The following is a 16,575-nucleotide window of genomic DNA, read 5'->3' on the forward strand; positions in this document are numbered from 1 at the left end:
ATATATATATATATATATATATATATATATATATATATATATATATATATATTCGTTCTTGTGGAATGCCCATTCAGGGCTGAATTTGCAAAATAATTATTTGTGTGTTCATTGCCCATCCAGGGCGCAATTTTGTCAGTGATTCAACTGAAAACACCACTTAGAAATGGTGGTAAGAATGCACTATACATGTCCTTTCTTTATTTTGTTGATTGGCTGTATTTAAACCTTGCCTAAGGGTGGCACCGGCCTCTAATTGAGAAAGGCGGTGGCCGAAACGCGTCTTGTGAGAGTGTTTGTCCAATAAACTATATTGGATCAGTCCCCCGTGAGTGCTGCGTGCTTCTTGCATCGGAGCTTTGTCTGGGAGTGACTGGCATGGTACGGTCTCCCGCCATCGAAAGCACCCGGCCGCGAGTGAAGGAGAGCAGACGGATAGTGAATGAATGAAATATATATATATCTCGAGGGGAGCACCGCTGCAGAACTTAGCGGTTCCTGTGCTGGACTATTGTTTGGGGGGCGGGACCTTTTGACAAAAGGCAGCATTGGGGGAAGATTGTGATGACACACCCGTGATTTGCAATATTTGTACAACAGACTGCCAGCAGCCCACATGGGTTTTTATTTATGGACTCCCAGTCCCAGAAAGCATTGGTGCATTTGCTCACCGGTATTGAATGTTGAAATGCATTTAAATAATAAAGAGGGAAAAACGCTGGGAAATCCGTATGGTGGCTTTCATTGTGCAGCAGACAGCCTTTGAGGAAGGGAGTTTATCCCGAAACGCATCAGGACTCTGCTGACGTCGAGTGTGCCTGGTTCTTCCCTGACCCTATGGATTGTCGAATGTGGAGAGCACCCCGCAATGGGCAACTTGATATATATATATATACACATACATCAGAGTTTCCAACTTAGGCGCCATTCGACAAATGTGCACGTAGAATTATGTTTGACGTAGCACGTTTAACGCACCCCTCAATAAAGTGAGAGAATCAAAAAAATCCCATTTTCTTCCCATAAGCTTCTTTGCTTTCTGATACAGAAATTAAAGCTGAAAAGCATGCACTAAACTTGGCATGAAAGAAGAACTTTACTCAAGGAAGTGTCTTTTCTTGGTTTGTTGCAAATCTGTTGAGTGATTTGTGAAACTAAATGTTTCAGGTGGTCTTGTAAGAAAATAACATTCTTTTAACTGTGGTTTTCAGTGAATTACTGATTTTTAAATATATATTTTAAGATGTTATGACTAAAGCTAACCATAACTTTACTAATTACGTTTTTAAATGTTGTATAATTCGCCCATTTACTGCATAATTTAGGTTCTCTTGCTTCATAATCCTGGTGAACCTCACAATGCTTAAACTCTGCAGAGTGGTTAGGGGGCTGTCATGATGACGAAACTGTATTTTACAGGGAACTTTGAAATGTTGCTATCTTTCACAGATCATATATATTTATATATTCATATCCATCCTTCATGGCCAATGACAACAATAGTCCTTCCTTCTAGCAGTGGACTTAACCTCATGCGCACTAGCGGAATTCCGCTCGTACGCTGAGATTTTTAAAAGCGCATGTTACGTGACGAGCTGGGCTCGTCATCAGCGTGCGAGGAGGCTACACCATGACGAGCCCAGCTCGTCGTCAGCGTGGAAGGGGTTAAGGCATAGTTCTGGGTAGAAATTGTTTAAGACAAAACAGCCTGTGTGTGGACTTGCGGGACAGTTTGAGGGTGTATTCCAGTGCTGTTGCTTTTTTTTTTTTTTTTAACTCAAGTAGCCAGACCGACCGCCCAATTCTTAACATTTCGAAAAGGGGGTGGTGATGAACAGAGTGTCTGAATTAAGCAGACCACTCTTACCCAGTCCAAAGATCGGGGCTTGATCCATCACCGTTATTTAGCTCACTGCACCATCCCAGCTCAGAACCTGGCTATATGCAAATTAGTCTGTCCCTGGCCCAGTGCATCATGGGAACAGGGCAGACCAAACTACCAAGCCAATTCTTCACCAGAAAGGAGACAAGCTTCCGGGGACCGGTTTCTGGCATTTCAGCCGTCGTCGGCCCGGCTTGCTTGAATCCTGATGGTGCAGTGAGCAAGGGACTCATGTCTGAGTATACCCTGCCACACCTATAGTGACCAAAAACGATTCAGAAAAGGGGGTGGTGATGAACAGAGTGTCTGAATTAAGCAGACCACTCTTACCCAGTCCAAAGATCAGGGCTTGATCCATCACCGTTATTTAGCTCACTGCACTATCCCAGCTCAGAACCTGGCTATATGCAAATTAGTCTGTCCCTGGCCCAGTGCATCATGGGAACAGGGCAGACCAAACTACCAAGCCAATTCTTCACCAGAAAGGAGACAAGCTTCCGGGGACGGGCCGAAGACGGCTGTAATGCCAGAAACCTGTCCCCGGAAGCTTGTTTCCTTCCCAGTGTAAGAATTGGCTTGGTAGTTTGGTTTGCCCTGTTCCCATCATGCACTGGGACAGGAACAGACTAATTTGCATATAGTCAGGTTCTGAGCTGGGATGGTGCAGTGAGCTAAAAAACGGTGTTGGATCTAGCCCTGATCTCTTGACTGGGTGAGAGTATTCTGCTTAATTCAGAAACTCTGTCCATCACCACCCCTTGTTGTTAAATACAATTCTTAACATGGCAGGCAGTCCGTCTCAACACCACCACCAGGATCCTGGATTCCGTAAGAGGGAGGGGAGAATTGGAGGCAGTGCCGATACTGGCACCGCCATGCCAATTAGGATTTCCGTGGGCAGTTGAAAATGCAGGAAAGGGACCCCAAAGAGGGCCCCTGGGTGCGCTTTCCCATTGGGCATTGTGGCTGGGGGCCCATGTGTGCCCCCAATGCTTGCACTGTCGTGAGCACACTGTGTGCCATGCACGACATGGTGCCTGGCAACAGTGAGCGAATGACAGTGCATTGCTGAAGTGCTGCATTGCCTTAAGGCTCACTCTGTGAGCTGAAGCATGTTACTGCCTAAAGACCACGCTGGCTCGGAAGTTTACTCGTAATGCAGTGGTTGGGATGCCATCGGCTTAGTGCATTCTCCTGATGGCCGCAAAAGACGTCTGGCAGTCTGACCGCCAAACTCGTAATCAGCTCCTTAGTCCTTAGAACATTTTATAAGTGACTCGCCTAAGAGAGCTTTTAGTTTTGACAAAGTGTTTTAGCCATTATGTACACCAGTGTGGCTGCTGCTCAGCATGGGTAAGTTAGCTGGTTGGGATAGATTTTAATTGGGTAGAGTGGATTGGGGTAGATTGGAGCAGGGTAGGTTGAATTGAGGTGAAGTTGGGTATAGTGGGTGGAGTAGAGTGATGTACATTGGGGAATACTGGGGTAGACTGGGGTGGAGTTGGGTAGATTAGAGTAAGATTAGAGTGCAGTGGGCTACATTGGGTGGATTATAGTAGGATGGAATTGTGGGGGTAGAGTGGGATAGATTTGAGTTGTGTAGATTGTAGTGGTGTGGGTTAGAGTGAAGTACACTGGAGTGGATTGGGGTATATTGGAGTGGAGTAAACTGGGGTAAATTGGAGTAGAGGAGTGAGGTAGATTGAACTGGGGTACAGTGGGGTAGATTGGCATATATTGGGGTAGATTGGGAAGTAGTGGAGTGCAGTGGATTGGAAAAGAGTTGAGTGCCGTGAGGTAGAGGAGAATGGGATGGAGTGAATTATGGTGGGGTAGGTTATATTGGATTGGGGTAGAGTGGTGTAGGGTAGAGTGGATTGAGGTGGGGTAGGGTGGGGTGCAGTGGAAATTAGTGGATTGGGGTGGTGTAGGGTGGAGTGGATTGGGGTGGATTGGGTGGTGTAGAGTGGATTGGGTGGGGTAGATTGGTGTTGAGTGGAGTGGATTGGGGTGGGGTTGAGTGGTGTGGGAAGACTGCTGTAATGCCAGAAACCGGTCCCCGGAAGCTTGTTTCCTTCCCAGTGTAAGAATTGGCTTGGTAGTTTGGTTTGCCCTGTTCCCTTCATGCACTGGGACAGGAACAGACTAATTTGCATATAGTCAGGTTCTGAGCTGGGATGGTGCAGTGAGCTAAAAAACGGTGTTGGATCTAGCCCTGATCTCTTGACTGGGTGAGAGTATTCTGCTTAATTCAGAAACTCTGTCCATCACCACCCCTTGTTGTTAAATATTTTGTCCACCATAAGCGTGGAAGGATATACTCAGATGTGAGTCCCTTGCTCATTGCACCATCAGGATTCAAGCAAGCTGGGCCGAAGACGGCTGTAATGCCAGAAACCGGTCCCCGGAAGCTTGTTTCCTTCCCAGTGTAAGAATTGGCTTGGTAGTTCGGTTTGCCCTGTTCCCATCATGCACTGGGACAGGAACTGACTAATTTGCATATAGCCAGGTTCTGAGCTGGGATGGTGCAGTGAGCTAAAAAACGGTGTTGGATCTAGCCCTGATCTCTTGACTGGGTGAGAGTATTCTGCTTAATTCAGAAACTCTGTCCATCACCACCCCTTAAATACTATTCTTAACATGGCAGGCAGTCCGTCTCAACACCACCACCAGGATCATGGATTCCGTAAGAGGGAGGGAGGGGAGAATTGGAGGCAGTGCCGATACTGGCACCGCCATGCCAATTAGGATTTCCGTGGGCAGTTGAAAATGCAGGAAAGGGACCCCAAAGAGGGCCCCTGGGTGCGCTTTCCCATTGGTCATTGTGGCTGGGGGCCCATGTGTGCCCCCAATGCTTGCACTGTCGTGAGCACACTGTGTGCCATGCACGACATGGTGCCTGGCAACAGTGAGCGAATGACAGTGCATTGCTGAAGTGCTGCATTGCCTTAAGGCTCACTCTGTGAGCTGAAGCATGTTACTGCCTAAAGACCACGCTGGCTCGGACGTTTACTCGTAATGCAGTGGTTGGGATGCCATCGGCTTAGTGCATTCTCCTGATGGCCGCAAAAGACGTCTGGCAGTCTGACCGCCAAACTCGTAATCAGCTCCTTAGTCCTTAGAACATTTTATAAGTGACTCGCCTAAGAGAGCTTTTAGTTTTGACAAAGTGATTTAGCCATTATGTACACCAGTGTGGCTGCTGCTCAGCATGGGTAAGTTAGCTGGTTGGGATAGATTTTAATTGGGTAGAGTGGATTGGGGTAGATTGGAGCAGGGTAGGTTGAATTGAGGAAAAGTTGGGTATAGTGGGTGGAGTAGAGTGATGTACATTGGGGAATACTGGGGTAGACTGGTGTGGAGTTGGGTAGATTAGAGTAAGATTAGAGTGCAGTGGGCTACATTGGGTGGATTATAGTAGGATGGAATTGTGGGGGTAGAGTGGGATAGATTTGAGTTGTGTAGATTGTAGTGGTGTGGGGTAGAGTGAAGTACACTGGAGTGGATTGGGGTATATTGGAGTGGAGTAAACTGGGGTAAATTGGAGTAGAGGAGTGAGGTAGATTGAACTGGGGTACAGTGGGGTAGATTGGCATATATTGGGGTAGATTGGGAAGTAGTGGAGTGCAGTGGATTGGAAAATAGTTGAGTGCCGTGAGGTAGAGGAGAATGGGATGGAGTGAATTAGGGTGGGGTAGGTTATATTGGATTGGGGTAGAGTGGTGTAGGGTAGAGTGGATTGAGGTGGGGTAGGGTGGGGTGCAGTGGAAATTAGTGGATTGGGGTGGTGTAGGGTGGAGTGGATTGGGGTGGATTGGGTGGTGTAGAGTGGATTGGGTGGGGTAGATTGGTGTTGAGTGGAGTGGATTGGGGTGGGGTTGAGTGGTGTGGGAAGACTGCTGTAATGCCAGAAACCGGTCCCCGGAAGCTTGTTTCCTTCCCAGTGTAAGAATTGGCTTGGTAGTTTGGTTTGCCCTGTTCCCTTCATGCACTGGGACAGGAACAGACTAATTTGCATATAGTCAGGTTCTGAGCTGGGATGGTGCAGTGAGCTAAAAAACGGTGTTGGATCTAGCCCTGATCTCTTGACTGGGTGAGAGTATTCTGCTTAATTCAGAAACTCTGTCCATCACCACCCCTTGTTGTTAAATATTTTGTCCACCATAAGCGTGGAAGGATATACTCAGATGTGAGTCCCTTGCTCATTGCACCATCAGGATTCAAGCAAGCTGGGCCGAAGACGGCTGTAATGCCAGAAACCGGTCCCCGGAAGCTTGTTTCCTTCCCAGTGTAAGAATTGGCTTGGTAGTTCGGTTTGCCCTGTTCCCATCATGCACTGGGACAGGAACTGACTAATTTGCATATAGCCAGGTTCTGAGCTGGGATGGTGCAGTGAGCTAAAAAACAGTGTTGGATCTAGCCCTGATCTCTTGACTGGGTGAGAGTATTCTGCTTAATTCAGAAACTCTGTCCATCACCACCCCTTAAATACTATTCTTAACATGGCAGGCAGTCCGTCTCAACACCACCACCAGGATCATGGATTCCGTAAGAGGGAGGGAGGGGAGAATTGGAGGCAGTGCCGATACTGGCACCGCCATGCCAATTAGGATTTCCGTGGGCAGTTGAAAATGCAGGAAAGGGACCCCAAAGAGGGCCCCTGGGTGCGCTTTCCCATTGGTCATTGTGGCTGGGGGCCCATGTGTGCCCCCAATGCTTGCACTGTCGTGAGCACACTGTGTGCCATGCACGACATGGTGCCTGGCAACAGTGAGCGAATGACAGTGCATTGCTGAAGTGCTGCATTGCCTTAAGGCTCACTCTGTGAGCTGAAGCATGTTACTGCCTAAAGACCACGCTGGCTCGGACGTTTACTCGTAATGCAGTGGTTGGGATGCCATCGGCTTAGTGCATTCTCCTGATGGCCGCAAAAGACGTCTGGCAGTCTGACCGCCAAACTCGTAATCAGCTCCTTAGTCCTTAGAACATTTTATAAGTGACTCGCCTAAGAGAGCTTTTAGTTTTGACAAAGTGATTTAGCCATTATGTACACCAGTGTGGCTGCTGCTCAGCATGGGTAAGTTAGCTGGTTGGGATAGATTTTAATTGGGTAGAGTGGATTGGGGTAGATTGGAGCAGGGTAGGTTGAATTGAGGAAAAGTTGGGTATAGTGGGTGGAGTAGAGTGATGTACATTGGGGAATACTGGGGTAGACTGGTGTGGAGTTGGGTAGATTAGAGTAAGATTAGAGTGCAGTGGGCTACATTGGGTGGATTATAGTAGGATGGAATTGTGGGGGTAGAGTGGGATAGATTTGAGTTGTGTAGATTGTAGTGGTGTGGGGTAGAGTGAAGTACACTGGAGTGGATTGGGGTATATTGGAGTGGAGTAAACTGGGGTAAATTGGAGTAGAGGAGTGAGGTAGATTGAACTGGGGTACAGTGGGGTAGATTGGCATATATTGGGGTAGATTGGGAAGTAGTGGAGTGCAGTGGATTGGAAAATAGTTGAGTGCCGTGAGGTAGAGGAGAATGGGATGGAGTGAATTAGGGTGGGCTAGGTTATATTGGATTGGGGTAGAGTGGTGTAGGGTAGAGTGGATTGAGGTAGGGTGGGGTGCAGTGGAAATTAGTGGATTGGGGTGGTGTAGGGTGGAGTGGATTGGGTGGTGTAGAGTGGATTGGGTGGGGTAGATTGGTGTTGAGTGGAGTGGATTGGGGTGGGGTTGAGTGGTGTGGGGTTGAGTCGTGTAGGGTGGAGTGGATTGGAGTAGAGTGGTGTAGGGTGGAGTGGGGTACAGGGGGTAGATTGGAGTGAAATAGATTAAGTAGATTTGGGCGGGGTAGATTGGAGTAGGATGGAGAGGTAGACTAGGGTGAAGTAGGGTAGATTTTAATGGACTGGTAGATTGGAGTGGAGGAGATTGTGAACGGGTGGGGAGACTGTACTGGGTATATTGGAGTGGAGTCGGGTAGATTGGAATGGGGTAGAGTGGAGCAGAATAGGGTAGATTTGAGTGAAGTGCGGTAGAATGGGGTGGAGTGAGGTAGATTAGAGTGGGGTATGGTTAACCGAGTTAAATTGAGTGGAGTAGATTGTATAGGGTAACGGTGGAAAGATTGTAGAGGGGTAGGGTGGAGTGGGAAAGAATGGAGTGAGGTAGATTGAGTGGGGTAGACTGGAGTGGAGTAGACTGTACCGAAGTAGGGGAAAGTAGATTGGGATACAGTGGAGTGGGTGGAGGACGTAGAGTGGGAGTGGCATGTTGTGAAGTGAGTGGCGTGGCTGGTCGTGGAGCGGGCATGGAGTGGCATGTCGGAGAATTGGAGTGCTGTGGACTAGAGTGGAAGGGCGTGGAGAGGAGTGGCGTAGTAAGTATGCATGGTATGGTAGCGCACTGCCATTACAAACAACACATTTTCAATTGAAATGACCATTACATTTGCACTGAAATACGTTTTTACTGCATGCAAACAATAGTGTGCAAATGTCACCACGTAGTGTAGTGACGGATGTGTATTGATCGTATTCAATGTTTGCTTCTACCACACTTCTGATTTTTTTTTTAAGTAATTCATTTGTACTAATTCCGATATATTCCTAAGCATAAGCACAGTGCATTTTCTTTTTTGGTGCTAAAAAATATACTACACCCTCTCCGCTTATATAGATACTCAGCAAGATTGTCACTCACTTTGAAGTCTAAGGGAAAAAAAAGTTACAACTAGCTTCCTCTGAAGAGAAAACTTGACATTTGACCTCAGTCCTTGAATGCACGCAAATGTGACAAAATAAGAACAAGATTTAAAGACCTCTTTACAAAAAGTGAGTTTGAGGAAGAATACAGTAAACAAGGGTTGGGCAACGGGAGGGTCAAACTCAAGCTGGACAGTCCAAAGTAAATAAAGCCAGCAACTAGAAAGCTAGAAAATGTGAGTTACAAACCACAAATCCAATGGTAAGCTACAGGCAGAATGTATTCCTAGGTCAGCTTTTTGAATGTCCCAAAGAGGTCTTTAGCAACACAGACAGTTGCGCTGTCCGGTACACTTCGATCAAATCAGACACTATGAACCATCCAACCTGGAGCTCTTGAATAGGATACACTGGTGATGTCCTCTACTTGTTATCCTAAATTTCAAACTGACACCAGTTTGCTCACATGGGCTTCTCCAGAACCCAGAAACTCTCGCTAAGTCCACCAAAGAACCATCTTAACTCAGTCATCTTCATTCGCTACACGAAAACCCCTGGAACTAACACTCACCAATAACATCACCATCCATCAATATGCCAACAAACAAATGCACAGTATCCTCTGCTCCCAACACCTCAAACACTACTTGAATCTCATCAACACCTGGGTGCCCGACGTTGAGCTGAAACTTACAACCCATCAAAACCAAAGTGTCCATTATTCGCCTACAGCAAGACAACTATTTCAAACCTGGCTCCACAACATGAACCTGGATGTATTCAAACCCCAAAGCTAAGTCACACCCATTCACCATTGACACCTCCATTCATTTCTAGTAACTCACGGCCATGAAAACCAAAGGGCTCTGTACCAGCACTCTACTACAGAAAGTAAATCAGTTCCTTCCAGAGTGACCTTGAAACTGCTTGCATCTGGATGGTTGCAACAACCAGCACTATGGCCTTCCAGGCTCCTATTGTCTCATTCTTAGGGACTTCTAAGTATTGCGGCATGATTTATCAAGGGCCAGAAAAAACTGACTCAGTGCTTACATTCACACCACAAATTAACAACTAAATGGACAATGCACATTTTCACTTCCACTGCCTAAAAATAAAAAATCCCCCCCCCCCCCCCCCCTCCAAAAATAAATTCGCACAAAACATTGGTCCATGCCTTTATCATAGTCTAACTAGATTTTGGAAGTGCAATTTTAGCTGGCATTTCTATTTCTCACCTAACCTGGAACATTCTTACTTACACTTGGATTCAGGGCTGATAGAGCGAAAAAGTAATAACACATTAAGCCTAATCTCATCTCCATGACTTTCACTGGCTACCTAACCTAGCTAGAATCAGTTTCAGTTTCAGTTTAATGTTTATTGCTTGATTAATTAAAATCATCACAATACCCCCCTACATAAAATAAGTGAGTTTCATCTACTCAAACAACTAGAAGTGTCATATATGCAAATGTACATCTGTTCTCTGTCTCCCATACATTTCAAATGTGTAAAATTCTGTTATTATAAAATCATTCTAAGATTATGTTTAGATCAAGTTACAGCAAAAAATTTAAATTATGTACCAACCAAATTAAAAGTATGGGGATGTGTTACATGCAATTATGATTAAAGATCATCCGCTTGCAATAAGCAGCTGTTGACTAGTCTCATAAACTTGACTCCTCGGCAAGACAAGATGCATGACGAGCCCTCCAGCCAGCTTATTACTGCTTGTCTGCTAGATCGAATGTTCAGGTTGATAAAAATCGCCTTTAGGTATTGTCTCCTTTGGGTTAACATGGCTGGACATGCGCACAGCAAATGGGCCAAGGTTTCCTTTTGGAATCCGCATAAGCGACAACGTTCTGAGTTAAAATCTGTCAACCAAGAAGGGGATAAATCCTTGGAGACATGCACCCCCATCCTGAACTTTAGAAAGCACATCTTTAAAAAGGAACTAAAATGGGCAGATAAGTAGGCTTGTGGCTTTGAAGACCTGTATGAATTCATGACTGTCCATCCATGCCGTCTCTTTGTGAGCGCAAATTTATCTTCCTAGCTAGAATCAAATTCTAATTAAATGTTATCTTCACAAGACATTACAAAACATTCCCTCCCTTGTTAACTTGCTCACAACCTATGGAGGTTCCAGAGGACTGAAAGGTAAATACTTCTTACTATTGGAAGTTCAAACATTAAAAGACAACCATAGCCACCAAGCAGTCATTCCCAGGAGTAGCTGAATCAGCATAGAACCCAGTTCACCACCCTCACGAAACCGATTCCATTCTTGACAATCAAGAAACAACGTAAGACTTGAAAGTTTAAACAATTTATGAGTCCAATTCCCAGGAGCCTTCCAATAACCAAATTATTGTCTTCACAACATTCTATAGCATCATCCTTTTTTATGCACGATTTGGTTTTTGTAAGGTGTTTCAACTGGCAACTGTGTTCTTGCACCAAACTGTGCAACTCATCCTAAATACACCTTTATTTCTCTGAGTTTTGGCGTAAAGCACCCTAATACACATCGGTCTTGGATGTCCCTAAAAAATGCTTAAGTAAAATAAACACGACCACATCACCTGCACCATAAATTAACACCATTTGCTGAGCTGCACCTCACTCAAGGTTAACCGAATTACCTACAAAGCGACTGTGCCCAGACCCCGCATATCTGGCTGAAAATATAACCGTCTCCAATAGGTCTTGACACACCTACAACCCAGACACCATCAGATTCAAGAAGAAACAGTGCACTAAAGAAAAACAAGCATTAGAGCTTCTCCACCTACATACATAGGATATAGAACAGTGTCCCTATAATCAGTCACGAGGCAGTGTCCCTATATCAGTCACGAGGCAGTATACTTCTTCAATTTAGTAAAGAGCTGAAGTCACAACTCTTCAATAGAGGTAGGTGAGCCACTGAAATCTTGAGCCAGGTTCAAGCCTGAAACCAAGTTCTGGCTCAGCTCGAGATTCTGTTGGAACGTCGAGTCCATAATGAGCCAAGCTTTCATGTGGCTTCTGGCTGCCTTTCTCTTTCAGCGAAGGATGTGGCGTTACAGTAAGAGCTGCAGAGTGTGAAACTGGGGAACCAGATTTGTGCTTAGGCATCGGAACATCCTGTGAATCTAGGCAAATCACTAAATCTATCCATATTATAAACAATATATGTGACATTGTGTAATTAACTGGTCATCATGTAAAATGTTGTTTCAACAGCTGCAGAAAAATGCACCAAGAGGTAAAAACAAAGCACCAAAGCAAAAAAGATATCCATTTACTGGGAGATTAGTATAAAATAATACCAGAAAACCTGGACAAATGTTGGCTTCCCGCTTAAATTATGTGATCTTGCGCTCAAGTATTTTATTTCACCAAAACTCTTTTCTTCACTGTGTATGTAAGTCTCAAATCACATATTTGAAAGTCCTATCAATCGTAAAAAGCTATCACTTTGAACAAGTACTTTTCGCTGCTGTGCTATATTGTATCCTCTTATTGCCAAAGATTCCACGTGTTAAAGAAAAACTTTTTTTTTTAATTTTAAAGAGACTATCATTTTTACGTGATGTTTATTATATGATTCACACAACAAAGGTTTTCAGGGTTCGACTTGTACTCGGTGCTCTAAGATCCAAGCCAGACCCTTGGCTCGACTCTCCTTATTAATTTGTTGGCTCGCCCACTTCTCTTTACTGAACACTACATTTGCGATGCACTAAATAATTCACAACCCCTCTCAGAACCCGCCACCTTACCATTCAATTCACTTTAATTGTATTTCTATCATCGATCCTAAAAAGCCCACCACTGCCTTTTCACTAGGTTGATGTTACACAAATACCAATTATATATACAAGCGAGTTAAGATTTAAGTAACAAATAGCATAGTGCATTCATAACCAGATGCACGCAATGCAGTGACACACAACGATCTCTATACCTCCTTTTCTGCGTACTCTCTAGGAAACTACTGTTCAATTGCTTCAAATCATTTAATAACGCTACAAAGACGTGATACAATATTAATGAACTCTTTACGATCTGTAAATTTGAATGGTATGCCATTTTGTTATCTTATTTTATTGAGCACAAGTTTATTGGGCCTCGTAATCATTCAATTTGATCAAGGTTACTGAACACATTTAATGCCCATTGTTCTCCGTGCAATTGGAATGAAATGACAGCTCTGCAGGCAAAACTAAACAAACGTGTATTTCGCCACCTAGGGTGGAAGAATGTGACGCTGAGAATCTCTAACGCCAGAGGGTAACATTTCTGCATTGCAACCTTAATATTAGAGCAGCACATTAAAGGATGAGTCATGTTATGCATGTCCTGGTATAAATTGATTCATCTCCCGTTCTCTCTTCAATAGGTATCTCAGCCAGGTGTTTTATAGACGGGCAAATCAGGCTTAATAATAAGATTCCTTCTTAACAGATAACATCGGTTCCGGTAGAGGACATGTAAATTTAGAAATTTCAATTGAGGGGTAACTATTATCAGAATACTGTGCATCGCCTCTGCAGAGTTCTTTCCTGTATTAGAATGCCATCAATGTGTTGTCTAAGCCATGTGGGGTCAGTTTTCGCAACCACGTGATCTCCTGATGATAACAAATCAAATATAAAACCATTCCTGTAGGAGTGAAAATAACAAACCAAAAATCCCTGTGGCGGGCATGCCATAAACCCATCCTGTCCTAAAGATATAGTTTAAGAAAAGGAAAATCTATGATGGGGAGGAGGCGGAGCAAGATATTCACTAAACGGCTGTGTAAACTACGGGCCTGGGTCTACTTTTATACTCTAGATCACCAGCTTATTTTGAGGATGTTTTGCAATAGTCGGGGAGGAGAACAGCAATATGAAACGTGTGACGAATTAATCCGGATCCCTTGCAAGTTTTATTCATTTAGGTTGTCAAAAATGGAAAACGGGGTTGGAGACGTTCCTAGAGGAAACAAGAAAGCGTCTCGTATTTTTCTGTTAGACAAAAGTAGTTTTACAGCATCTTTAAAAAATGGGGGTATGGATGCGGCCCGTCTCCCAAGGACTGTCGCAGAGTTCAGATTTTCTTCTCCTGCAAAATGCTAATTTGGCATAATTCTTGAGATTGTGAAAGTCCGGTCCAAACCTTCATCGAAACTCTTTGTAAGGGGAAGGGGTAGAGTGTTCTGTGAACGGGAGGATAGCGTAGTTTACAGTTTTCTTTAACTAAATGATTGTAAGTCTTTAAAGGATGAAAGCAGCTTAAAAGTCCTTCTCGGCGGAGGGTACCCGTTTAATGTTTTCGTCTGGAGAATAACGTATACACTGCATATACAAGTAATATGAGATAAAGGACACGATTAAAATTAGCTTGCCGGGCACCCTCCAAAAAAAATATATAGGATTGACCGCTATGCTGTGAAACCTAATGCTGTGCCGAAAGTGTCATTTTAGTGTGCGAGGCCTTTCTGCGATGTTTTATTAGGGTTAGAACCTGGATCGTACACTACTACAACCCTGGACACACTGCTATAAGTCCAGCCTCAGGTATCACTGTGATGTGCAGGCTCCTCAGGAGGGAGGGTGAAAAAGGGGGAGATGTCCCGCGGGCCCTTCGGTGAATTCCCCTCCCTGCCCCCTCCTTCTCGCCTCCTTCTCGCCCCCTTCACCCCCCCTGCACCCCCCACTTTTCCTCCCCCGCCCCCCCACTCCATGCGGGAGGGGCCCTTACCTGGAACAGGAAAGCAGTCCAGTTGGCCTCCATGGCGCGTCGCTGTAGTTATAAAAAAAAAAAAATCTTCCCCCGTCAGAGTGTACCGGAGCCTACAACAAAGCGCCCAACATGGCAGCGCCACAACTTCCGGTAACCTCTGCGGGCCGAGCCACTGCTGCAACGGGGATGCCTGGCCTGCAAGGGCACGATGTTCCTTTCTTGAAAGCCAAGAAAAACAATCACGACTCGGGATTACACAATGTCCGTGTAGCGAATGAGAGAAAACGTGTGTTTTCTGCGAAACAAATCACAACTGGTAATTTCGGAGCGGCAAATGGAAGGGAACACCCCGCGGTGGAGATGGTCCAGCCCACGAAGGAGGGGAAGGGGGAGATTAAGAGAAGATGGCCACTGTTCGTCCAGTTATAATGAGCGGAATTACCTCACGAGCCAAATTAATCTCGGAACCGTTGAGACAAAGGCAACTGCTTTCTTTTTATTATAGCATATGTCCCTCGTTGTTTTTTATCCGGAGGTTGGGGGTATAACAGAGCGACAAACGGATTCTATGCGGTACGGTGCTTAATAACGTCACGCAAAGCAAGATTTTATCGACCTGAAAAATGTCATTCCTTTACCAAAACATCGCAACACACTTTTATCACAGAATTGAAATATAAATACACAGCAACATCTCGGGAGTCCACGACACTACAATGTGAGGATACATTTCATTTCAAACCTAAAATGCCACTAGACCTATTTTCAAAAAGATCTGGTAATTTTCGTTCTCGGTTACAATTAGAAATTCATTTCTCATGTCTTCATTCTCATCATTTCATATTCATATAGAAGAAGCTACCATATGTGTTTTGGTGATGGGGAAGCGCCTGCGATAATAGCAGAGGCGCGAGTTTATACTCGCTCTGCACGGATTCAAATATAACGCTTTCAAACTCCGTCCTGCCCTTCGGCTGCGAGGGATTAACAAACACAAAAAACGTCTGCGTGGTAAATGTACATATGAGGTGGACATAAAAGAGGCGCCATGAAGTGTGAGGCCTGAAGGCGGCCGGGTCGGGAACGTATCTTTCTGCACTCGAGGAGAATAAAATGGAGCTTCTTTTAATGTGCCCTGCAGCTGCTACTGCCACAGGCTGTAAGGGAATGGCATCCTGGGATACAGCAGCATCCGTTTTGTTAGTACTCGAACCGTTCGAAAACGACCGCCGTTTCCCCATTTAAAGAAGATTTTAGTGGATTTAAGTGAAGAAAATGTTATGCAGCAAAGAGGGAAAAGCCTATATTACAAAGAACCATTGAATACCAATTTGAAAATAAGACAGATTTGCATTCGGTGCAGGCAACTACCCTAGAAGTTGTTTGAAGCCGCAGTCCAACCACTAGAATCGAAAGAAATTATATTTTTAGCAACAGATGTACCAAAATCATCAATTACGCATATATAACTTCTATACTATCAGGTGTTTTGACAGGAAATGCTTATTGCAAAGCACTCTTCTCCTTTGACCGCATCCACTGCATTTCTTTTAATATAGACAACAATATGTGATCCTGCGAGGAAGATTTACAGCAGCAATCGAAGGATATTATTATTAATGCCTATGACGTTTTAAACTGTAACACACTAAACTGGCATTCATTTTAACATAAAACATGAAAAGTGTTGGTATGCATAAAAATGAAATACATTGTATTATGTGTGCAGGTAAAAAGAGACGTGATTCTTAATATTTTACCTGCATTGATTGTTTCACCTGTGTATTTACATTTTGATGAATGATTATTTAAATTAAAGAAGTCACTAAATAATAAAATACATGCAAAATATATCATAAAAGAAACATACATATAACATTATGATAGAACACATTGCCTTTTTACAGGAATTAAAAAACAACCAGGCTCAATTGCCACAATGAGGTATCGCATATCTGCTGAGAGACTCATTGCAGCAGAACGGAAAAGTACTCCATATTTTACAAATAAGGGTTTTAAATCGGTCCATGTAAACTTATAAAGTAAAAGCAATACAGCCGAATATGAAACATTTATTTATAAGTTAGTATGCAACAGCATTTCCAATCATTAGCCACTTTGCAGAGACAGTAGGGGATATAGACTTCGGGCCTGATTTGATATCAGCGGTGAGGTTACTCCGTCACAACGGTCACAGTTAGCCCGTCTGTCGAAATTTAAATCCCACAGGAAATAATAGCATTTACATTTTGGCGGACGGGATACTGTTGTGA

At 44.3% G+C, this 16,575-nt stretch overlaps 1 protein-coding gene across 15 annotated transcripts in view; it reads right to left on the minus strand.

The window, feature by feature from the left end:
• VEZF1 (vascular endothelial zinc finger 1) overlaps positions 1 to 14,458 on the minus strand; it is a 269,814-nt gene extending 255,356 nt beyond the window's left edge. For 6 of the 15 annotated variants that reach the window (XM_086954855.1, XM_086954853.1, XM_086954854.1 and 3 more), the window contains exon 1: positions 14,321 to 14,428. In XM_086954855.1, coding sequence (XP_086810981.1) covers positions 14,321 to 14,353 — 33 coding nt within the window. In that variant the 5' untranslated portion in view covers positions 14,354 to 14,428. Of the gene's footprint in view, positions 1 to 14,320 lie in introns of all 15 variants that reach the window. The other 9 variants (XM_086954865.1, XM_086954863.1, XM_086954861.1 and 6 more) reach the window with 6 other exon arrangements.
• Positions 14,459 to 16,575: the final 2,117 nt, after the last annotated feature.

Source organism: Lissotriton vulgaris, chromosome 2_1, assembly GCF_964263255.1.
Source record: "Lissotriton vulgaris chromosome 2_1, aLisVul1.2, whole genome shotgun sequence".
Lineage (NCBI taxonomy): Eukaryota > Metazoa > Chordata > Amphibia > Caudata > Salamandridae > Lissotriton > Lissotriton vulgaris.